Below are 25,181 nucleotides of genomic sequence, written 5' to 3'. Positions count from 1 at the left end.
CTGACTTGTTTTAAGGACATTACATCAAAGTTGGATCAGCCTGTAGTGTGGTTTTCCACTTTAATTTTGAGTGTGACTCCAAATCCAGACCTCCATGGGTTGATACATTTGATTTCCATTTAAACATTTTGTGTGATTTTGTTGTCAGCAACATTCAACTATGTAAAGAAAAATGTATTTAATAAGAATATTTAATTCATTCAGATCTAGGATGTGTTATTTTAGTGTTCCCTTTCTTTTTTTGAGCAGTGTATTTCACTGGCCATCACCAAAGCCAACACTTCCTTTGGCCGCCTTTCCTTCCAGTTCTCTGCTCCCAATGACTGGAACGAATTGCAAAAATTAATGAAGCTGGAGACTTATATCTCCCTCACTAACTTTAAGCATCAAAGCAGAGCAGTTTACCAATCACTGTACCTGTACACAGCCAATCTGTAAATAGCACACCCAACTACCTCATCCCCATATTGTTATTTATCTTGTTGCTCTTTTGCACCCCAGTATCTCTACTTGCACATCATCGTCTGCACATCTATCACTCCAGTGTTAATGCTAAATTGTAATTATTTCGCCTCTATGGCCTATTTATTGCCTTACCTCCCTAATATTCTACATTTGCACACACTGTACATAGATTTTTCGATTGTGTTATTGACTGTACGTTTGTTTATGTGTAACTCTGTGTTGTTGTTTTTGTCCTACTGCTTTGCTTTATCTTGACAAGGTCGCAGTTGTAAATGAGTACTTGATCTCAACTGGCATACCTGATTAAATAAAGGTGAAATACAGTATATATACAGTGGGGAGAACAAGTATTTGATACACTGCCGATTTTGCAGGTTTTCCTACTTACAAAGCATGTAGAGGTCTGTCATTTTTATCATAGGTATACTTCAACTGTGAGAGACGGAATCTAAAACAAAAATCCAGAAAATCACATTGTATGATTTTTAAGTAATTAATTTGCATTTTATTGCATGACATAAGTATTTGATCACCTACCAACCAGTAAGAATTCCGGCTCTCACAGACCTGTTAGTTTTTCTTTAAGAAGCCCTCCTGTTCTCCACTCATTACCTGTATTAACTGCACCTGTTTGAACTCAAGGCAACCACTGTTGGCGCAAATATTAGAAAATGGAAGAAGTTCAAGATGACGGTCAATCACCCTCTGTCTGGGGCTCCATTCAAGATCTCACCTCGTGGGGTAATCATGAGGAAGGTGAGGGATCAGCCCAGAACTACACGACAGGACCTGGTCAATGACCTGAAGAGAACTGGGACCACAGCATCAAAGAAAACCATTAGTAACACACTATTCTGTCATGGATTAAAATCCTGCAGCGCATGCAAGGTCCCCCTGCTCAAGCCAGTGCATGTCCAAGCCTGTCTGAAGTTTGCCAATGACCATCTGGATGATCCAGAGGAGGAATGGGAGAAGGTCATGTGGTCTGATGAGACAAAAATAGAGCTTTTTGATCTAAACTCCACTCGCCGTGTTTGGAGGAAGAAGAAGGATGAGTACAACCCCAAGAACACCATCCCAACCGTGAAGCATGGAGGTGGAAACATCATTCTTTGGGGATGCTTTTCTGCAAAGGAGACAGGACAACTGCACCGTATTGAGGGGAGGATGGATGGGGCCATGTATTGCGAGATCTTGGCCAACAACCTCCTTCCCTCAGTAAGAGCATTGAAGATGGGTCATAGCTGGGTCTTCCAGCATGACAACTACCCGAAACACACAGCCAGGGCAACTAAGGAGTGGCTCCGTAAGAAGCATCTCAAGGTCCTGGAGTGGCCTAGCCAGTCTCCAGACCTGAACTCAATAGTAAATATTTGGAGGGAGCTGAAAGTCTGTATTGCCCAGCAACAGCCCCGAAACCTAAAGGATCTGGAGAAGGTCTGTCTGGAGGAGTGGGCCAAAATCCCTGGTGCAGTGTGTGCAAAACTGGTCAAGAACTACAGGAAACATATGATCTCTGTAATTGCAAAGGTTTCTGTACCAAATATTAAGTTCTGCTTTTCTGATGTAGCAAATACCTATGTCATGCAATAAAATGCAAATGAATTACTTAAAAATCATACAATGTGATTTTCTGGATTTTTGTTTTAGATTCCGTCTCTCACAGTTGAAGTGTACCTATGATAAAAATTACAGAACTCTACATGCTTTGTAAGTAGGAAAACCTGCAGAATCGGCAGTGTATCAAATACTTCTCCCCACTGTATATATGTTTTAAGTTGGCAAACTTAGGCAGAAAATGTCAACAACTAACAGTCAGTTATGTTATGTTGTGAATTTGAACATGAATTATGTCCCTGTTTAAGATTACTCTGATGTTCTTCGTAAGATGTACCCAATGATTAATGAAAACTTGATATGTCCTCATTGTGGTTTTACAGATGTGTTTAAAACATCTTCTTTATACACTTTCTTCGAGAGGGGCTAGGTCTACATAAGGGTGAAAAATGTTAAAAAATCACAAAAGCTCTGACGAAGGCCGTGAGGCCGATATGTAAGCTTATTAAAGATCGGTGATACTATCAAGAGCAGTGTGCGGTTTCCTTTCTCCTTCATCTTGTTAAACTGTTGCCATGCACCTGCAAAAGAGATTGCTCAGATGTGCGAGTGCCTTTTGAATTTTGAATAACTAACAGTCAGCAATTTTATTCATGCATTAAAAAACAAATAATGAAAGAAAAGCATTGCGAGTTTAAATTTTGTAACGTTAGTGTTGGAGAGGTGGGAAAATGATTGTTAGCGATCAATAATGACAAACCTCCTGGCATTGACAACTTAGATGGAAAGCTAATTGATAAGAAGATTTTGGGAGCTGTACTTTTAGATTTCAGTGCAGCCTTTGATATTATTGACCATAACCTGTTGTTGAAAAAAACATATGTCTTATGGCTTTTCAACCTCTGCCATATCGTGGATTCAGAGCTATTTACCTAATAGAACTCAAAGGGTTTTCTTTAATGGAAACTTCTCTAATGTAAAAAATGTCATGTGTGGTGTACCGCAGGGCAGCTCTCTAGGCTCTCTACTCATTTCTATTTTTACCAATGACCTGCCACTGGCATTAAACAAAGCATGTGTGTCCATGTATGCTGATGATTCAACCATATACCCATCAGCAACCACAGATATTGAAGTCACTGAAACCCTTAACAAACAATTGCAGTCTGTTTTGGAATGGGTGGCCAATAATAAACTGGTCCTGAACATCTCTAAAACTAAGAGCATTGTATTTGGTACAAATCATTCCTTCATTTCTAGACCTCGGTTGAATCTGGAAATGAATGGTGTGGCTGTTGAACAAGTTGAGGAGACTAAATTACTTGCCGTTACTTTAGATTGTAAACTGTCATGGTAAAAACATATAGAATTAATGGTTGTAAAGATGGGGAGAGGTCTGGCCGTAATAAAGAGATGCTCTGCTTTTGAAAATCCCAAATTGTTTGCATGGTCAACTTACACACAGCTCTGGCACACACACACTTATCCCACCAGACATGCCACCAGGGGTCTTTTCACAGTCCCCAAATCCAGAACAAATTAAAGAAAGCGTACAGTATTATATAGAGCCCTTATTGCATGAAACTTCCTTCCATCTCATATTGCTAAAATAAAAAGCAAACCTGGTTTAAAAAACAGATAAAGCAACCCCTCATGGTAAAACGCCTCTATCCTATTTGACAGATAGTTTGTGTGTATGCATTGATATCTAGGCTATTCTGTATTATATTTCATGTTTGTATGGACCCCAGGAAGAGTAGCTGCTGCTTTTGCAACAGCTAAAGGGGATCCTAATAAAATACCAAAATACCAATACCAATCAAGTTGTACAAACAGCTCAAGGATGATCAATGGAAACAGGATGCACCTGAGCTCAATTTCGAGTCTCATAGCAAAGGGTCTGAATACTTATGTAAATAAGGTATTTCAGTTTTTTATATATATAAACGTGCGACAATTTCTAAAAACCTGTTTTTGCTTTGTCATTATGGGCTATTGTGTGTAGATTGAGATTTTTTTATTTATTTAATCCATTTTAGAATAAGGTTGTAACGTAACAAAATCTGGAAAAAGTCAATGGGTCTGAATACTTTCCGAATGCACTGTACCTTGAAAACTTGATTGCTGACATGGAAAACATTTTGGGACTATATCAACAATGGATACATTACCCTGCAGTTTACTTATAAAATGGGCTGACATTGAAGTAGACATGCTTGGTGTTCTTCATTATCACAAAATATATAAATGAGCTCTCCACAATGAATTTCAAAAGAAAACTTGCAACCAAGGATAGGTAAATACCTGTCTATTTATGTACAAATTGCCCAGATTAACTCCTTAGTCATATCTCAGTTTACTCACCTTCTTACGGCGCTGCCTACTCCTGATGATTCGTTTTCAAATCATAAGAGCAACAAATATTTAGCTTTATCTGGGACGCTAAACCAGACAAGATAAAGATATCTATATCATGAATAGGGTTGCTCATTTTGGGGAATATTCAGAGGTGGAAACTTTCCGTGGGAATTAACGGGAATATATGGGAATTAATGGAAGTATATGCAAATTAATATTAATACCATTTAAATGTAAATGTTTTTTGCATTGGATATATTTACCATATCATATGGAGACATAAACATAAACCTTTTACCTTATCATAAGTAGGCATAATTGCAAGTGATTAAATCCTTCCAATCGGATAAAAAAAAAAAAAATTTAGTTACAAATTTAACTTTAATTAAATGAGTTGACTCTTCACATGGGATGATTTCACTGAACAACAAAAGAAAGAGAATTTTGAATGATCCCCAATGATCCATCGCATCTCCCAAAAACGTTTTCAACATACATCTGTAAAATGCTAGTCTAGAACAGTGGTCACCAACCTTTTCTGAGTCAAGATCACTTTCGCAGTCAAATTGCATGCCGAGATCTACCGCTCTGAATTTTGATTAACATTTACCTGCCAATGCATTGTTGTTCGGGACATTTAAAAATATATATATATTTCTAAATGTAAGGTAGGCTACAATGATCACACCAGTAATAGATCCATTTTTTGGTATTACTTGTTAGGCACAGCTGAGTGAGCATGCATTTAAATAATTTGCTTTTTATTTTACTGGGCCGATGGTGCCTGCATCTGATGGTCAGTCTCACTCTAGGGAGAGAGCAGCAGACTGAGGGTCTGTCTCTCAACATCCCTCCGCTCTCCTTTTCCTCTACTGACACTGACCAAAAAGGGACACTGTTTTCCAGTTGATGGCGAAACTTGAGTTGCACCGCTTTACTTCTGCCTCATGCACAAATTCATGTTGTTACTCCTATGAACTGAAAAAGTGAAATATTCCTTGATATTAAAAAAAGCCGCTAATAATAACAACAATGCCAGCCTTTCGATACACTTTCCTACTCATTCATTACTGCTACACTGCTTGTTGTAGCGCTGGGTGGAAATAGGAAGAACACGCATTTTATGGGTTATAAAAGACTCTGGCGGCTCGGGACAGACGGGAGACTCTGGCGGCTCTGGACAGACGGGAGACTCTGGCGGCTCGGGACAGACGGGAGACTCTGGCGGCGCTGGGCAGGAGGAAGACTCTGGTGGCGCTGGGCAGGCAGGAGCACCTGTAGTGAGGAGACGGAGAGACAGCCTGGTGCGGGGGGCTGCCACCGGATGGCTGGTGCGTGGAGGCGGCACCGGATAGACCGGACCATGGAGGCGCACTGGAGGTCTCAAGCACCGAGCCTGCCCAACCCTACCTGGCTGAATGTTCCCCGTAGCCAGGCCAGTGCGGCGAAGTGGAATAGCCCGCACTGGGCTGTGCTGGCAAACCGGGGACACCATGCGTAGGGCTGGTGCCATGTACACTGGCCCGAGGAGACGCATTGGAGACCAGATGCGTAGAGCCGGCTTCATGGCACCTGGCTCGATGCCCACTCTAGCCCCGCCGATACGAGGAGCTGCAATGTACCTGTCCCCGGTCCCTCTCTCCTCACGGTAAGCACGGGGAGTTGGCGCAGGTCTCCTACCTGACTTCGCCACACTCCCCGTGTGCCTCCCCCCAATACATTTTTGAGGCTGCCTCTCGGGCCTCCTTGATCGCCGTGCCAACTCCATTCGCCGGTATCCCTCCTCCCAGGCGGGCTCCGGCACTCTCCCTGGGTCAACCGACCACCTCTCTATTTCGTCCCATGTTGTAACATAGTCCAGATCTCGCTGCTGCAGCTGCTGCTGCCCGTTACCACGCTGCTTGGTCCTTTGGTGGTGGGTGGTTCTGTAACAGCTGTCGTGGGAAGAAGGTGAGGACCAAAGCGCAGCGTGGTGAGTGTTCATCTTATTTAATGAAAACTGAACACTGAATAACAAAACAACAAAGAAACAACCGGAACAGTTCTGTCTGGTGTAGACACACAAAGACTGAAAACAACCACCCACAAAACACAATCGAAAACAGGCTCCCTAAATATGGTTCTCAACCAGGGACAACGATTGACAGCTGCCTCTGATTGAGAACCATACCAGGCCAAACACAGAAATAGAAAATCACAGAAAAACTAACATAGACAACCCACCCAACTCACGCCCTGACCATACTAAAACAAAAGACAAAACAAAGGAACTAAGGTCAGAACGTGACACAACCCCTCTCCAAATGCTTTGCTTATTCAAAAGTTTTACTTCAACTCTAAATGATTCTCAAGTAGATTACTAATAAAAGCTCATCCATCGTTTAAAAATGGCATTTATTGCAGATTTCAATGTCTCATTTTCAAATAATTGAAAATTATACTTTTTTCAAAGTATCTCTCTATTTTAAACAAGCTCTGCAGAGCTGGCTACAAAAAATAGATCAAATAATACAACATATATTATGGCTGAACTCAAGTGTGCTGGTTTATAAAATACCTGTATTTATGGAAAAGGGTATTTTGTTTTTAAATTATATTGTAAATTGGAATGATAGAGTTATGCATTTCATGGAGTTATCATAATTGTATGGGAAGGTCTGCTCAATCCAAAAATTACAACTAATTAATTACAGCATTACCCCAAAAATTGAGGAGGCAGGTGGCAGCGGGAGGAGGTAGGGAACTGGTCTGTCTGTCCAATATAAAGGATCAAAACTGGCAGAGGAATAAAAAATAGCATAAATAGGAAAGTATACCAGTTTCATTTGAGGACCAGGATGTTGACAGCTGTGCCATACAGATTGCAAAATAGTTGAGAAGAGATTTTTGATGTTCCGATTCCGTGGTACAGTGTGTATGAGTTGATGTAAAAAGATGCAAGATTCAAGACTTTTCAGCTAACATTATTATATAGAATTCTTGCCACCAACAAAATGTTGACTACTTGGGGCATACAATCATCGAAGCTCTGCAGATTTTGTTGTGAGGATACAGAATGGATGGTTGAGGGGCAACTCTTGGGAAACTATGGGGGGGGGGGGGGGGATCTTGGATGGTTGAGGGGCAGCTCTTGGGGAACTGTGGTCTTTTAGGGAACTGTGAACTTGGAGGGTTGGTGGCCTGGATGTTGGGAGCTTGGGCCGGTGGCTGATGGATCGCTGGTTCAGGTCCCCGTTTTTGACCCTGTGGGAGATCTGTCAACGTGCCCTTGAGCAGGGCGTTGACCCTGGTTGCTTTTGTGGGTCGAGTCTGTGTGTGTGAGTCTGTTAGAAGACTAATGTGATGTAGTTGTTGAGCGGCTTCACTGCAAGTATATTGTATGATTTAAATATTGCATTTTTTAAAAACGAAAATAGACCTTCAACCAGTCTTTCAGCCCTTTGTAAGGGTTGTTGAGAGGCCGATACAGAATGTATACTGTTTACTCATTCACCTGCTGTTCCCCTCTCCCCTCTATTCTCTTGAGTGGCGCAGTGGTCTAATGTACTGCATCTCAGTGCAAGAGGAGCCAGTGCAGTAACTGGTTTGAGGCTGCATCACATTCGGCTGTGATTGGGAGTCCCATAGGGCGGTGCACAATTGGCCCAGCGTCGTCTGGGATATGTCATCAAGAAATAAATATTTATTCTTAACTGACATGCCTAGTTAAATAAAATATTTTTAAATTATTTTCTCTTTCCCTCTCCCTGTCTCTTTCTTCCTTTCCCTACACCTCTAGGACACAGCACAGAGAGCAAGGGTATCTTTGTATTAAGGCATTTGTGTGTACGAAGGGCAGCTTTATACATAGTGCAGTGGTCTTGCTAAATATTAATGATGGACATAAATAATTGAGGATCCAAACCAGTTGAAGACTGTGAGACCTTGAAGAGGATACTAGAGGGAGTCTATGGGTTAGAGACAGAGCCCTGGACAGGTGAGGTGTGTGTGTGGGGAGGTGGTGGGGGCGGGGGGTTTTCTGGCAATTTCTCGCATGGAATAGCCTTCATTTCTCAGAACAAGAATAGACTGACGAGTTTCAGAAGAAAGTTATTTGTTTCTGGCCATTTTGAGCCTGTAATTGAACCTACAAATGCTGATACTCCAGATACTCAAATAGTCTAAAGAAGGCAGTTTTATTGCTTCTTTATTTATAACAACAGTTTTCAGCTGTGCAAACATAATTGCAAAAGGGTTGTCTAATGACTAGCCTTTTAAAATGATAAACTTGAATTAGCTAACACAACGTGCTATTGGAACACAGGAGTGATGGTTGCTGATAATGGGCCTCTGTACGCCTATGTAGATATTCCATAAAAAAATCTGCTGTTTCCAGCTACAATAGTCTTTTACAACATTAACAATGTCTACACCGTATTTCTGATTAATTTGATGTTATTTAATGGACAAAAAATGTGCTTATCTTTCAAAGACAAGGACATTTCTAAGTGACCCCAAACTTTTGAACGGTGGTGTATATTGTAACATGTCTTTTGAAGGGGACTAGCCAAGGGGGCCAACACAGCTGGGACCACGGAGGTGATACATGCGTTTATCGTCTCCTGGGTTTGTATGTTTGTCTGGTTTCAAACATCAACCTTACAAAAAAATTGTTCTTCCCATCTCATGTTAATACTCCTTGGCAAGACACCCTCTTTTTGATGATCAGGCGTTGAGGAGCGGAAGGAAAAGCTGATGTGACTGAGTGTGGTATTTGGGGAAAGTCAACTCAGGAACTCTTCAGATGTCATTGGCTTGTTAGCATGTTAGCTTCTTTATTCTAAAGTGGTCCCTAACATTTTTGGAGCTAAGATCACTTTCTGAGTCAAAATGCATGCCGAGCTCATTACTTTAAAAAATGTAAGCCTATGCAACATTAACTTAATTTTACAAAGTTTTGTAGCAACGAGGTGTAGGCTATAGGCCCAATACATTATCACTGCATATTGGCTGTGCTTGAATTGGCCTGCCGATGGAATTACAATGTTATTTGTCTCATATAACAATTTTAAATTAGGTGAATGATCACACTGGGAATAGATAGCTGTGCCTCACAAGTAATTTAACAAGCTAAGGGAGCATAAATGTAAATAATAATTTGCTTTTTATTGTACTCAACTGATGGTGCCTGCGTCTGATTGTCAGTCTCAGCAGAGGGAGATTGACCAAAAAGGAGACATTGTCTTAATTATTTCTGCATGATACACCAATTCATGTTGTTACTCCTATGACCAGAGAACGTTAAAAAAAATATTTTTACAAAAGACATCAGCCGCTAATAATAATGCAAGCCTATTGATACACTTTATAGTGAGAGTGGATGGGGGAATCACGTTTTATGGTTAATAAAGGTGTTGAATAAAGTGTTGACAGTACTGAATAAAAAAAACGAAATAAGAACTCACTCATAAAAACAGCAGCTCTTTGCTGTGTTCGTTGACAATCTCTCATGGTTATATACGTTTTTAAATCTCAGCGTCAGCTTCGCTGTGGGCTCTTGGAAGCTGCACGATAATCTGAGATAGTGGTGCCAGGAAAATAACCTCTTCAGGAGACAGCAGAGAGAGCATGTTCCCATCTACATCGACGGGACCGCAGTGGAGAAGGTGAAAAGCTTCAAGTTCATCGTCGTACACATCACTGACAATCTGAAATGGTCCACCCACGCAGACAGTGTGGTGAAGAAGGCGCAAAAGCGCCTCTTCAACCTCAGGAGACTCGGCTTGGCCGAAATTCGGCTTGGCCCCTGTGACCCTCACAAACTTTTATAGATGTTCAATTGAGAGCATCCTGTCGGGCTGTATCACCGCCTGGTACGGCAACTGCACCACACTCAACTGCAGGGCTCTCTAGAGGGTATGGTGGTCTGCCCAACACATTCCCGGGGGCACACAGCCTGCCCTCCAGGACATTTACAGCACCCAATGTCACAGGAAGGCCAACAAGATCATCAAGGACATCAACCATCCGAGCCACGGCCTGTTCACCCTGCTATCATCCAGAAGGCGAGGTAAGTACAGGTGCATCAAAGCTGGGACCGAGACTGAAAAACTGCTTCTGTCTCAAGGCCATCAGACTGTTAAATAGCCATCACTAGCCGGCTACGACCCGGGTACTCAACCCTGTACCTTAGAGGCTGCTGCCCAATGTACAGTCATGGCCAAAAGTTTTGAGAATGAAACAAATATTCATTTTCACAAAGTCTGCTGCCTCAGTTTGTATGATGTCAATTTGCATATACTCCAAAATGTTATGAAGAGTGATCAGATGAGTTGCAATTCATTGCAAGTCCCTCTTTGCATGCAAATGAACTGAATCCCCCAAAACATTTCCACTGCATTTCAGCCCTGCCACAAAAGGACCAGCTGACATCATGTCAGTGATTCTCTCGTTAACACATGTGAGTGTTGACGGGGACAAGGCTGGAGATCACTCTGTCATGTTGATTGAGTTCGAATAACAGACTGGAAGCTTCAAAAGGAGAGTGGAGTCGTTGTTCTTCCTCTGTCAGTCATGGTTACCTGCAAGGAAAAACGTGCCATCATCATTGGTTTGCACAAAAAGGGCTTCACAGGCAAGGATATTGCTGCCAGTAAGATTGCACCTAAATCAACCATTTATCAGATCATCAAGAACTTGAAGGAGAGCAGTTCAATTGTTGTGAAGAAGGCTTCAGGGCGCCCAAGAAAGTCCAGCAAGTGCCAGGACCGTCTCCTAAAGTGGATTCAGCTGCGGGAATGGGGCCCCACCAGTACAGAGCTTGCTCAGGAATGGCAGCAGGCAGCTGTGAGTGCATCTGCAGGCACAGTGAGGCAAAGACTTTTGGAGGATGGCCTGGTGTCAAGAAGGGCAGCAAAGAAGCCACTTCTCTCCAGGAAAAACATCAGGGACCGACTGATATTCTGCAAAAGGTACAGGGATAGGACTGCTGAGGTAAAGTCATTTTCTCTGTTGAATCCCCTTTCCGATTGTTTGTGGCATCCGGAAAAATCTTGTCCGGGGAAGACAAGGTGAGCGCTACCATCAGTCCTGTGTCATGCCAACAGTAAAGCATCCTGAGACCATTCATGTGTGGGGTTGCTTCTCAGCCAAGGGAGTGGGCTCACTCACAATTTTGCCTAAGAACACAGCCATTAATAAAGAATGGTACCAACACATCCTCTGAGAGCAACTTCTCCCAACCATCCAGGAACAGTTTGGTGACTAACAATGCCTTTTCCAGCATGATGGAACACCTTGCCATAAGGCAAAAATGATAACTAAGTGGCTCGGGGAACAAAATATCGATATTTTGGGTCCATGGCCAGGAAACTCCCCAGACCTTAATCCCATTGAGAATTTGTGGTCAATCCTCAAGAGGCGGGTGGACAAAAAAAAACCCACAAATTCTGACAAACTCCAAGCATTGATTATGCAAGAATGGGCTGCCATCAGTCAGCATGTGGCCCAGAAGTTAATTGACAGCATGCCAGGGCAGATTGCAGAGGTCTTGAAAAAGAAGGGTCAACACTGCAAATCGGGTAGGTGCAGGTAGCGATCGGTTGACAATATTGACTCTTTGCATCAACTTCATGTAATTGTTAATAAAATGCAAAATACGAAATGCTTCAGTATTCCATAGTAACATCTGACAAAAATATCTAAAGACACTGAAGCAGCAAACTTTGTGAAAATGATTCATTCTTTATTCATGGCTGTGTTCTTAGGCAAAATGGTGAATGAGGCCACTCCCAAGCATGAATGGTCTCAGGATGCTTTACTGTTGGCATGACAGAGGACTGATGGGAGCATGTGTCTTCTGTGGGGGTTTTTAACAGTGAGCGTGCATATGCTCCTGTGTGAGTTGTCCTCCAGGTACTCTCTCTCTCTCTGTGTGTGTGTGTGTGTGTGTGTGTGTGTGTGTGTGTGTGTGTGTGTGTGTGTGTGTGTGTGTGTGTGTGTGTGTGTGTGTGTGTGTGTGTGTTTTGGCGTGCGCCTGTGTCTCTGTCTCAGTCGATCCCAGGAATTGGAGGTTGCAGATGAAGACTGACTGTCTCAACTCAACTCTCTTTCCCTTTTTATAATTTTCTCTCTCTCCCTTCTGTCTCTCTCTTTTCCTACTTTCACTCTATCCCTCACCCCCACTCTTTCTAGGGATGGATGGACATCTCTAAGCTTACTGTACAGTGCCTTGCGAAAGTATTCGGCCCCCTTGAACTTTGCGACCTTTTGCCACATTTCAGGCTTCAAACATAAAGATATAAAACTGTATTTTTTTGTGAAGAATCAACAACAAGTGGGACACAATCATGAAGTGGAACGACATTTAGTGGATATTTCAAACTTTTTTAACAAATCAAAAACTGAAAAATTGGGCGTGCAAAATTATTCAGCCCCCTTAAGTTAATACTTTGTAGCGCCACCTTTTGCTGCGATTACAGCTGTAAGTCGCTTGGGGTATGTCTCTATCAGTTTTGCACATCGAGAGACTGACATTTTTTCCCATTCCTCCTTGCAAAACAGCTCGAGCTCAGTGAGGTTGGATGGAGAGCATTTGTGAAGAGCAGTTTTCAGTTCTTTCCACAGATTCTCGATTGGATTCAGGTCTGGACTTTGACTTGGCCATTCTAACACCTGGATATGTTTATTTTTGAACCATTCCATTGTAGATTTTGCTTTATGTTTTGGATCATTGTCTTGTTGGAACACAAATCTCCGTCCCAGTCTCAAGTCTTTTGCAGACTCCATCAGGTTTTCTTCCAGAATGGTCCTGTATTTGGCAAACTTTAAACAACACTTTTTATGGATATCTTTAAGAAATGGCTTTCTTCTTGCCACTCTTCCATAAAGGCCAGATTTGTGCAATATACGACTGATTGTTGTCCTATGGACAGAGTCTCCCACCTCAGCTGTAGATCTCTGCAGTTCATCCAGTGATCATGGGCCTCTTGGCTGCATCTCTGATCAGTCTTCTCCTTGTATGAGCTGAAAGTTTAGAGGGACGGCCAGGTCTTGGTAGATTTGCAGTGGTCTGATACTCCTTCCATTTCAATATTATCGCTTGCACAGTGCTCCTTGGGATGTTTAAAGCTTGGGAAATCTTTTTGTATCCAAATCCGGCTTTAAACTTCTTCACAACAGTATCTCGGACCTGCCTGGTGTGTTCCTTGTTCTTCATGATGCTCTCTGCGCTTTTAACGAACCTCTGAGACTATCACAGTGCAGGTGCATTTATACGGAGACTTGATTACACACAGGTGGATTGTATTTATCATCATTAGTCATTTAGGTCAACATTGGATCATTCAGAGATCCTCACTGAACTTCTGGAGAGAGTTTGCTGCACTGAAAGTAAAGGGGCTGAATAATTTTGCACGCCCAATTTTTCAGTTTTTGATTTGTTAAAAAAGTTTGAAATATCCAATAAATGTCGTTCCACTTCATGATTGTGTCCCACTTGTTGTTGATTCTTCACAAAAAAATACAGTTTTACATCTTTATGTTTGAAGCCTGAAATGTGGCAAAAGGTCGCAAAGTTTAAGGGGGCCGAATACTTTCGCAAGGCACTGTATCTGTCTGCGTCACCCACAGAGAGACCCAACTGGCTGACTGATTAACAAATAAAATCAAAGTTTATTTGTAACGTGCGCCGAATACAACTTACAGTGAAATGCACAACAATTCTAACCGCTATTACCTCATCATTACTTTAAGACCTCCTCACCATCATTGCTCTGGTTACAGAGAGAGAGAGGGGGAGGTGGTGGGGAGGTTGGGTGAGAAAGAGAGACTGAGGAAGGTTGTGAGACTTGAAACCTTGTTGTAAAACAAAGAACCTGACGAGGTTCTTTGACCATTTTTATCCAGTAAGAAGCATTATGAAGCAGAACAGCAACTAGTCTATTATATTATTAATTTATCTAAAGCACCTGGGGCAATGTAAGGGGTGTTAACCTGTAAAACATCCCATTGGCCTTCATTTTTTGCGTGCGTACTGGAGTCGGTAAACAATGGAAGCTCAGGGTTAATACTATCAGTCAATACTGCACTGGGGACACAATCCTGGCTTCCATGGAATTACAGTGCCTTCAGAAACTATTCACACCCCTTGACTTTTTCCAAATGTTGTTCGGCATGATGCATCATAGTGACACAAACCTTATTTGTCTCTTCATTACCATCTTCATTATATTAACAATGAGGGAACAAATTCAAATGTATACCCTATCTGTATTCGTCTCCTCTTTACCAGCTAGCTAGTATACCTCAGTGTATACCTGTATTAGCGTATTGTCTGTGGGCTTATAACCTGTCCTGCTTCTCACTGACTGTGTCAGCTTTACCTGGCAGTGAAGTCCAGACCACTTCTAATAGGTCCTAAATACTCCAAGTTATTTTCACTGAAGGTCTTCAGGGTGTGTGTGTGTGTGTGTGTGTGTGTGTGTGTGTGTGTGTGTGTGTGTGTGTGTGTGTGTGTGTGTGTGTGTGTGTGTGTGTGTTTGTGTAAGGGAAAGTGATGGAAATGGATGTTGGGTAATTGCAGTGTAATTAGTAGCGATTGCCAGGCGGACAGTAAGTGATTGTGAAGTGGTTGGTACATTCAGTACTAACACTGTTCCACACACACACACACACACACACACACACACACACAGTTAATAAGATGACAGTTTTTCCTGACATACAGCTCATCTCCAGCCAGAAGATAGCAGGCAGTCATTAACCCCTAACACATTCACTCACATGAATACAAATATGCACACATACACAGAAACACACAAATCAATCAATCATTCAAATGTATTTATAAAGCCCTTTTTACATCAGCAGATGTCACAACTTGCTATACAGAAACCCAGCCTAAAACACCAAACAGCCATACATATGTACGAACAGCCATACATATGTACAAGCATGGTGGCTAGGAAACACTCCCTAGAAAGGCAAGAACCTAGGAAGAAACCTAGAGAGGAACCAGGCTCTGATGGGTGGCCATTCCTCTTCTGGCTGTGCTGGGTGGAGATTATAAGAGTACATGGCTATTAAGGCCAGATTGCTCTTCAAGATGTTCAAATGTTCATAGATGACCATCAGGGTCAAATAATAATCACAGTGGTTGTAGAGGGTGCAACATGTCAGTACCTCAGAAATAGATGTCGGTTGGCTTTTCATAGCCGAGCATTCAGAGGTCGAGAGAGAGAGGTAGAGAGAGAGAGAGTCAAAAACAGCAAGTCCATGACAAGGTGGAACATACAGTGCATGACCAACTGGAGCAGCAGCATGACCAGGTGGAGGTATTCAGGCCAGGTATTCCTGAGGCATGATCCTATGGCTCAGGTCCCCCGGGAGGGGAGTGAGTGGGGGAGAGAGAGAGAATTAGAGGGAGCATACTTCAATTCACACAGGACACCAGATAAAACACGAGAATCACACCAGATATAACAGACTGACCCTAACCCCCTGGCACATGGGCTATTGCAGCATAGATACTGGAGACTGGAGCTCTATAGGAGAAAGCCCTGCCTCCAGGTTTGCTTAGAAATTCTAGGGACAATAAGGAGTCCTGCATCCTGTGACCGTAGTGTATGTGTAGGTATGTACGGCAGGACCAAATCAGAGAGATAGGTAGGAGTAAGCCCATGTAATGCTTTGTAGGTTAGCAGTAAAACCTTGAAATCATCCCTAGCCTTAACAGGAAGTCAATGTAGAGACTAGCACTGGAGTAATATTTTTTGGTTCTAGTCAGGAGTCTAGCAGCCGTGCTTAGTTTATTCAGTGCTTTATCCGGGTAGCCAGGAAAGTAGAGCATTGCAGAAGTCTTATCTAGAACTGAAAAAGCATGGATTAGCTTTTCTGCATAATTTTTGGACAAAAACTTTCAGATTTTTTGCAATGTTAAGAAGATGGGAAAAAAGCTGTCCTTGAAATATTCTTGATAAGTTTGTCAAAAGAGAGATCAGGGTCCAGAGTAATGCTGAGGTCCTTCACAGTTTTATTTGAGACGACTGTACAACCATTAAGATTAATTGTCAGATCCAACAGCAGATCTCTTTATTTTTTGGGACCTAGAACTAGCATCTCTGTTTGGTCCGAGTTTAAAAGTAAAAAATGTGCAGCCATCCACTTCCTTATGTCTGAAACACAGTGTCACACTCTGACCATTATTTGAGTTGTTTGTTTCTATGTTTTGTTTGGTCAGGGTGTGATATGAGTGGGCATTCTATGTTGCATGTCTAGTTAGTCTGTTTCTATGTGTTTTGGCCTGATATGGTTCTCAATCAGTGGCAGGTGTTTGTCGTTGTCTCTGATTGGGAACCATATTTAGGTAGCCTGTTTTGTATTGTGGTTCGTGGGTTATTGTCTATGTGTAGTTATCCTGTGTCTGCACTTGTTGCCATAGCGTCACGCTCGTTTTATTGTTTTTGTTTAAGTGTTCTTCATGTTTTTTCGACATTCAATAAAAGAATGGATTCACCACGCTGCGCTTTGGTCTACTCCATACGACGATCATGACACACAGGCTTCCATGATAGGCAATTTTGGGGCTTCACCATGTTTCATCGAAATGTACAGCTGTGTGTCATCCGCATAGCAGTGAAAGTTAACATTATGTTTTCAAATGGCATCCCCAAGAGGTAAAATATATGGTGAAAATAATAGTGGTCCTAAAACGGAACCTTGAGGAACACCGACATTTACAGTTGATTTGTCAGAGGACAAACCATTCAAAGAGACAAACTGATATCTTTCTGACAGATAAGATCTAAACCAGGCCAGAACTTGTCCGTGTAGACCAATTTGGGTTTCCAATCTCTCCAAAAGAATGTGGTGATCAATGGTATCAAAAGCAGCACTAAGGTCTAGCAGCACGAGGACAGATGCAGAGCCTCGTTCTGATGCCATTAAAAGGTAATTTACCACCTTCACAAGTGCCGTCTCAGTGCTATGATAGGATCTAAAACCAGACTGAAGCATTTCGTATGCATTGTTTGTCTTCAGGAAGGCAGTGAGTTGCTGCGCAACATCTTTTTCCACATTTTTTGAGAGGAATGGGAGATTCGATACAGGTCGATAGTTTTTTATATTTTCTTGGTCAGGGTTTGGCTTTTTCAGGAGCGGCTTTATTACTGCCACTTTTAGTGAGTTTGGTACACATCCGGTGGATAGAGAGCCATTTATTATGTTCAACATAGAAGGGCCAAGCACAGGAAGCAGCTCTTTCAGTAGTTTAGTTGGAATAGGGTCCAGTATGCAGCTTGAAGGTTTAGAGGCCATGATTATTTTCATCAATGTGCCAAGAGATAAAGTACTATAACACTGGAGTGTCTCCCTTGATCCTAGGTCCTGGCAGAGTTGTGCAGACTCAGGACAATTGAGCTTTGGAGGAATATGCAGATTGAAAGAGGAGTCTGTAATTTGCTTTCTAATGATCATGATCTTTTCCTCAAAGAAGTTAATGAATTTATTACTGCTGAAGTGAAAGCCATCCTCTCTTAGGGAATGCTTATTTTTAGTTAGCTTTGCGACAGTATCAAAAATAAATGTAGGATTGTTCTTATTTTCCTCAATTAAGTTGGAAAAATAGGATGATCGAGCAGAAGTGAGGGCTCTCCGATACTGCACGGTACTGTCTTGCCAAGATAGTCGGAAGACTTCCAGTTTGGTGTGGCGCCATTTCCGTTCCAACTTTCTGGAAGCTTGCTTCACAGCTCTGGTATTTTCTGTATACCAGGGAGCTAGTTTCTTATGACAAATGTTTTTAGTTTTTAGGGGTGCAACTGCATCTAGGGTATTGCGCAAGGTTGAATTGAGTTCCTCAGTTAGGTGGTTAACTGATTTTTGTCTTCTGACATCCTTGGGTAAGCAGAGGTAGTCTGGAAGGGCATCAAGGAGTCTTTGGGTTGTCTGAGAATTTATAGCACAACTTTAGCACGACTTTTGCGGGATGCGCGGGGGATATGGTCACTAGTGTAACCAGGAGGTGAGTTTTCATTTAACACAGTAAATTCATCAGGCTTCCAGGACACCTACACAACCCTACACCACCCGACCGCCCTCCAGGACACCTACACCACCCGATGTCACAGGAAGGCCATAAAGATCATCAAGGACAACAACCACCCGAGCCACTGCCTGTTCACCCCGTTATCATCCAGAAGGCGAGGTCAGTACAGGTGCATCAAAGCAGGGACCGAGAGACTGAAAAACAGCTTCTATCTCAAGGCCATCAGACTGTTAAACAGCCACCACTAACATTGAGTGGCCGCTGCCAACATACTGACTCAACTTCATTCACTTTAATAATGGAAATTGTTGAAAAAAATGTATCACTAGCCACATTAACAATGCCACTTAATATAATGTTTACATACTCTACATTACTCATCTCATATGTATATACAGTACTCTATATAATCTACTGCATCTTTATGTAATACATGTATCACTAGCCACTTTAAACTATGCCACTTTGTTTACATACTCATCTCATATGTATATACTGTACTCGATACCATCTACTGCATCTTGCCTATGCCGTTCTGTACCATCACTCATTCATATATCTTTATGTACATATTCTTTATCCCTTTAAACTTACGTGTATAAGGTAGTAGTTGTGGAATTGTTAGGTTAGATTACTCGTTGGGTATTACTGCATTGTCGGAACTAGAAGCACAAGCATTTCGCTACACTCGCATTAACATCTGTTAACCATGTGTATGTGACAAATAAAATTTGATTTGATTTGCTTTGCTTACGCCATGTTTCAGTCAGGGCAACACATCAAGATTATGATCAGTGATTAGTTCATTGACTATAACTGCCTTGGATGTGAGGGATCTAACATTAAGTAGCCCTATTTTGAGATGTGAGGTATCACGATCTCTTTCAATAATGGCAGGAATGGAGAAGGTCTTTATTCTAGTGAGATTGCTAAGGCGAACACCGTCATGTTTAGGTTTGCCCAACCTAGGTTGAGGCACAGACACAGTCTCAATAGGGATAGCTGAGCTGACTACACTGACTGTGCTAGTGGCAGACTCCACTAAGCTGGCAGGCTGGCTAACAGAGTTGGAGCCCTGTCTATGTTCATGGATAAAATGAGAGCACCCTTCCAGCTAGGATGGAGTCCGTCACTCCTCAACAGGCCAGGCTTGGTCCTGTTTGTGGGTGAGTCCCAGAAAGAGGGCCAAGAAAACAGGGGTAGAAAACAGTTTTTAACCAGCTATTGAGTTGTGAGACTGCTGTAGAGCTCATCACTCCCCCTAACTGGGAGGGGGACAGAGACAATTACTCGATGCCGACATATCTTTCTAGCTGATTTACACGTTGAAGCTTGGTGACCTCTGACTGTTTCATCCTAACATCGCTGGTATCGACGTGGATCACAATATCCCTATACTCTCTACACTCTACACACCAGTTTTAGCTTTAGCCAGCACCATCTTCAGATTAGCCTTAACGTTGGGAGCCCTGCCCCCTGGTAAACAGTGTATGATCGCTGGATGATTATTTTTAAGTCTAATACTGCGGGTAATGGAGTCGCCAATGACTAGGGTTTTCAATTTGTCAGAGCTAATGGTGGGAGGCTTCGGCGTCACAGACCCCGTAACGGCAGGAGTAGAGACCAGAGAAGGCCTGGCCTCTGACTCCCACTCACTGCTTGGTTGAAAGTTTCTGTCAGCTGAATGAGCGACACCGGTTGAGCATTCCTACAGCATTTCCATCCAGAAGTCATGAGAAAGTTGTCTGTCTGCGGGGACTGTGCCAGGGGATTTACACTACCATCTGTACTTACTGGTGGCACAGACGCTGTTTCATCCTTTCCTACACTGAAATTAACCTTGCCTAACAATTGTGTCTGAAGCTGGGCTTGCAGCACAGCTATCCTCGCCGTAAGGCGATCGTTCTCCTGTATATTATGAGTACTGTGACTGCAATTAGAAGACATCATCTTAATGTTACTACTTAGCTTCGGCTGTTGGAGGTCCTGGCGAACCATGTCCAGATAAAGCGTCCGGAGTGAAAAAATTTAATGAAAAAAAGTTGAGTGAGGGAAAAACTAAAAATATAAACGGTAATTATAAAGTAAAAAACGTAAAGTTGTCAGGTAGCAAAGTAAGGTTGGCAACAAAACGCATAGCAGCACGTAAACAAGTCTGCAAGTTGTGACCGGAAATGACACGTTCAGTAGTGTGGTCAGGTGTGATCATCATTACTTCTATGGTCGAGAGCTGGTCACTGATGAAACTGACCACAAACCACTCATTGCCATATTCAGTAAACCTTTCCTCAACATGCCCGAGAGGCTTCAAAGCATGCTCCTGACAAAATTACAGCCTGAAGGTCATCTACAAGCCAGGACCAGAGATGTACATCAGCGACACACTGAGCAGGGCAACAGCACAATGTACAGGCAGAGGCACTGTCTATCAGCGACATGCCATCTTTTCTTTACAGCAGGAACAACAAGATATTCAACAGATCAATCAGACTACTTAACCTCTCTTGGGTTGGGGGTAGTATTTTGACGTCCGGATGAAAAGCGTGCCCAAAGTTAACTGCCTGTTACTCAGGCCCAGAAGCTAGGATATTCATATAATTGGTAGATTTGGTTAGAAAACACTCTAAACTTTCTAAACTCGTTAAAATTACGTCTTTGAGTATAACAGAACTGATATGGCAGGCAAAACCCAGAGGACAAAACCCCCCCCCAAAAAACAAAATCAGCCTACCCCTATTTTTAATGGCCATCACTTTTATTATAAGGCTAAGTCCTCCCAGATTGCAGTTCCTAGGGCTTCCACTAGATGTCAACAGTCTTTAGAAAGAGTTTCAGGATGGTTTTTGGGAAAAATTAGCCAGAAATTGTAGTTTTTCTAAATGCTCTCATTTTGGCTGTAGTGTTTCCAAGCGCGTGGAAGAGAGTGCGTTCTTTGGTATTTTTCTCCGGTAAAGACTAACAATCCTCCATCTTAAATGTTATCATTTATTTACGTATTAGGGTACCTAAGGTTTGATTATAAACGTTGTTTATGACGTTTGTTAGTAGTGTTTGGGATTCATTTTGTATGCATTTTGATGGAGGGAAACTAAGTGGATTATTGACTGAAGCCGCCAGCTAAACTGAGTTTTTATGGATATAAAGAAGGACATTATCGAACAAAAGGACCATTTGTGGTATAACTGGGACCTTTTGGAGTGCCAACAGAAGAAGATCATCAAAGGTAAGACATTTTTTATATCGTTATTTCTGACTTTTTCGCACTTGCCTGGTTGAAATATGTTTTTCATGTGTTTGTATGCGGTGCGCTGTCCTCAGGTAATCGCATGGTTAGCTTTCGCTGTAAAGCCTTTTTGAAATCTGACACAGCGGCTGGATTAACAAGAAGTTAAGCTTGATTTTGACATATTACACTTGTGATTTTATGAAAGTTAAATATTTATAATATTGTAATTTGAATTTTGCGCTCTGCAATTTCACCGGATGTTAAAACTTCTTAAGGCTAGGGGGTGATATTCGGAAGTTCGGATGACTGACATGCCCAAAGTAAACTGCCTGTTACTTAGGCCCACGGAACTGATATGGCAGGCGACAACCCGAGGAGAATCCATCCGGAATGGGTTATTTTTTGAGTTCACAGCCCATTCAAATGCTTGTCTATGGGATATTCAAAATTCCTCCCAGCTTACAGTTCCTATGGCTTCCACTAGATGTCAACAGTCTTTGGAAAGGATTTCAGGCTTGTTTTTTGAAAAATGAGCTAGTAGTTGTAGTTATTCTAGGTGTCTCTCAATAGAACTGTAGTCTTGTGGCGCACTTTGTTATTTATCTCCGGGATTGAACATACTACATTCCGTCTTAAATTGTATCATTTATTTACATATTAGGGTACCTGAGGATTGATTAGAAATTGTTTGACTTGTTTGGATGAAGTTTACCGGTAACTTTTGGGATTCCTTTTTATGCCCGTTGAACGAGTGGAACGGTTGGATTACTTAATCAAACGCGCCAACTAAACTCACTTTTTTGGGATATAAAGAAGGACTTTATCGTAGCTGGGACCTTTGGGATTGCAAACAGAGGAAGATCTTCAAAGGTAAGTGATTTATTTTATCGCTATTTCCGTGACGCCTCTGCAGGTTTTGTGACGCCTCTGCTGGTTTGAATTTTTTTTTTAATGCTGGTGTACGCGGGGCGCTGTCCTCAGATAATTGCATGGTATGCTTTCGCCGTAAAGCCTTTTCAAAATCTGATAATGCGGTTGGATTAACAAGAAATTACTCTTTTAAACAATGTAAGACACTTGTATTTTCATGAATGTTTAATATTATATGTTGAATTTCGCGCTCTGCAATTTCACCGGATGTTCTCGAGGTGGGGTGAGGTGGGTGAAACGATAAGGAAGAAACCGCTGCCAGGAGACCACACAGGACTATGGAGGCTGGGCACGTGCCTACAGAGAGTTGCACCACGTTCTTACCTGGTGGATGTTGGTGGCTCCCTCTATCATCACAATCGGGTGGATCTGCGCATAGCAGAGCAGACAAACCAGAACACACCATACACTCACCTGGATGAGCTGGATCACAGTTCAGGCATAAGGGTAAGGAGTGCAAGATTTGAGCTGCATACTGGACCCTATTCCAACTAAACTACTGAAAGAGCTGCTTCCTGTGCTTGGCCCTCCTATGTTGAACATAATAAACAGCTCTCTATCCACCGGATGTGTACCAAACTCACTAAAAGTTGCAGTAATAAAGCCTCTCTTGAAAAAGCCAAACCTTGACCCAGAAAATATAAAAAAACCATCAACCTATATCGAATCTTCCATTCCTCTCAAAAAAAAAAGGCTGTTCACTGCCTTCCTGAAGACCAACAATGTATACGAAATGTTTCAGTCTGGTTTTAGACCCCATCATAGCACTGAGACGGCACTTGTGAAGGTGGTAAATGACATTTTAATGGCATCGGACCGAGGCTCTGCATCTGTCCTCGTGCTCCTAGACCTTAGTGCTGCTTTTGATACCATCGATCACCACATTCTTTTGGAGAGATTGGAAACCCAAATTGGTCTACACGGACAAGTTCTGGCCTGGTTTAGATCTTATCTGTCGGAAAGATATCAGTTTGTCTCTGTGAATGGTTTGTCCTCTGACAAATCAACTGTAAATGTCGGTGTTCCTCAAGGTTCCGTTTTAGGACCACTATTGTTTTCACTATATATTTTACCTCTTGGGGATGTTATTCGAAAACATAATGTTAACTTTCACTGCTATGCGGATGACACACAGCTGTACATTTCAATGAAACATGGTGAAGCCCCAAAATTGCCCTTGCTAGAAGCATGTGTTTCAGACATAAGGAAGTGGATGGCAGCAAACTTTCTACTTTTAAACTCGGACAAAACAGAGATGCTTGTTCTAGGTCCCAAGAAACAAAGAGATCTTCTGTTGAATCTGACAATAAATCTTAATGGTTGTACAGTCGTCTCAAATAAAACTGTGAAGGACCTCGGCGTTACTCTGGACCCTGATCTCTCTTTTGAAGAACATATCAAGACCATTTCAAGGACAGCTTTTTTCCATCTACGTAACATTGCAAAAATCAGAAACTTTCTGATTGGTGGTTGAAGATATCCCTCTAGTGGTGTGGGGGCTGTGTTTTGGGGTTTCGGGGTTATATCCTTCCTGTTTGGCCCTGTCCGGGGGTGTCCTCGGTCAGTTTGTTATATCTGGAGTACTTCTCCTGTCCTATTCGGTGTCTTGTGTGAATTTAAGTGTGCTCTCTCTAATTCTCTCTTTCTCTCTTTCTTTCTCTCTCTCGGAGGACCTGAGCCCTAGGACCATGCCTCAGGACTACCTGACATGATGACTCCTTGCTGTCCCCAGTCCACCTGACCGTGCTGCTGCTCCAGTTTCAACTGTTCTGCCTTATTATTATTGGACCATGCTGGTCATTTATGAACATTTGAACATCTTGGCCATGTTCTGTTATAATCTCCACCCGGCACAGCCAGAAGAGGACTGGCCACCCCACATAGCCTGGTTCCTCTCTAGGTTTCTTCCTAGTTTTTGGCCTTTCTAGGGAGTTTTTCCTAGCCACCGTGCTTCTACACCTGCATTGCTTGCTGTTTGGGGTTTTAGGCTGGGTTTCTGTACAGCACTTTGAGATATCAGCTGATGTACGAAGGGCTATATAAATACATTTGATTTGATTTGATATATGAGATATTTTTGAGATATGAGCCAATTGAAGGTGAGGCTTCTACCCCACCAAGCTCTCCAGCTCGTGGCCCTAATCCTACCCCCGTCAGAGCCAATACTTACTCACGGGTGGGTCGGCTGTGCAAGCCACTGGACAGGCTTACTCTGTAAGCAAGAGACTGTGTTCACTTGTCCTCCTCCATAAAAAATACAAATAAACTTAAATTAAAAAAAGAGGAAGATGACAGCTTTTTCAATTGTTATGACTTGACTGTTAAGAACTTAATGTTATGCCGTTATGTTTACACTTTCTATCGAAAAGGATGTTGTAAGTAGTCTAGTTGATAGGTAATCGACTAGTTGGTCTGTACCCCAGACGTCTAGTGTAGGGATTTGTACAATGCTTGAACAAGGCTATTGAACTTGACATTGGTGTCTGTCTTTATTCCTTTATCCAACATATCAAGGCTGAAACAGGAAGGGGTCTGAAAACTTTCCAAATGCACGGTATAATGTGTTTTTTTCAGGATTTTAGAAATCCTCCCACAAACCCATTTTCATATCAGGTGACCCCA

General features: G+C 42.2%; 1 protein-coding gene across 2 annotated transcripts; it reads right to left on the bottom strand.

Annotated features, from left to right (window-relative positions):
• Window positions 1-4,745: 4,745 nt before the first annotated feature.
• LOC149979665 (uncharacterized) lies at window positions 4,746-24,815 on the bottom strand. 2 transcript variants are annotated; one of them, XM_090190942.1, is made up of 2 exons: window positions 24,730-24,815; window positions 4,746-10,940 (listed from the first exon to the last, which is right to left on the bottom strand). In XM_090190942.1, exon 2 carries the CDS (start codon window positions 6,362-6,364, stop codon window positions 5,441-5,443), a length of 924 nt encoding a protein of 307 aa, XP_090047068.1. In that variant the 5' UTR covers window positions 6,365-10,940; window positions 24,730-24,815; the 3' UTR covers window positions 4,746-5,440. The 2 variants fall into 2 exon arrangements, with proteins under 2 accessions (XP_090047068.1, XP_090047067.1); XM_090190941.1 differs by lacking the exon at window positions 24,730-24,815 and adding an exon at window positions 15,653-17,382.
• Window positions 24,816-25,181: the final 366 nt, after the last annotated feature.

The sequence above is a fragment of the Oncorhynchus mykiss genome, chromosome 11 (genome assembly GCF_057628025.1).
Source record: "Oncorhynchus mykiss isolate SJ-2025 chromosome 11, ASM5762802v1, whole genome shotgun sequence".
Taxonomy (NCBI): Eukaryota; Metazoa; Chordata; class Actinopteri; order Salmoniformes; family Salmonidae; genus Oncorhynchus; species Oncorhynchus mykiss.
Note: the sequence above shows the minus strand (reverse complement) of the source record. Positions and strands in the feature narration are given on the sequence as shown.

Coding starts and splice junctions, on each gene's coding strand:
- LOC149979665 (XM_090190942.1), bottom strand. CDS start 6,364: ATGAACACTCACCACGCTGCGCTTTGGTCCTCACCTTCTTCCCACGAC.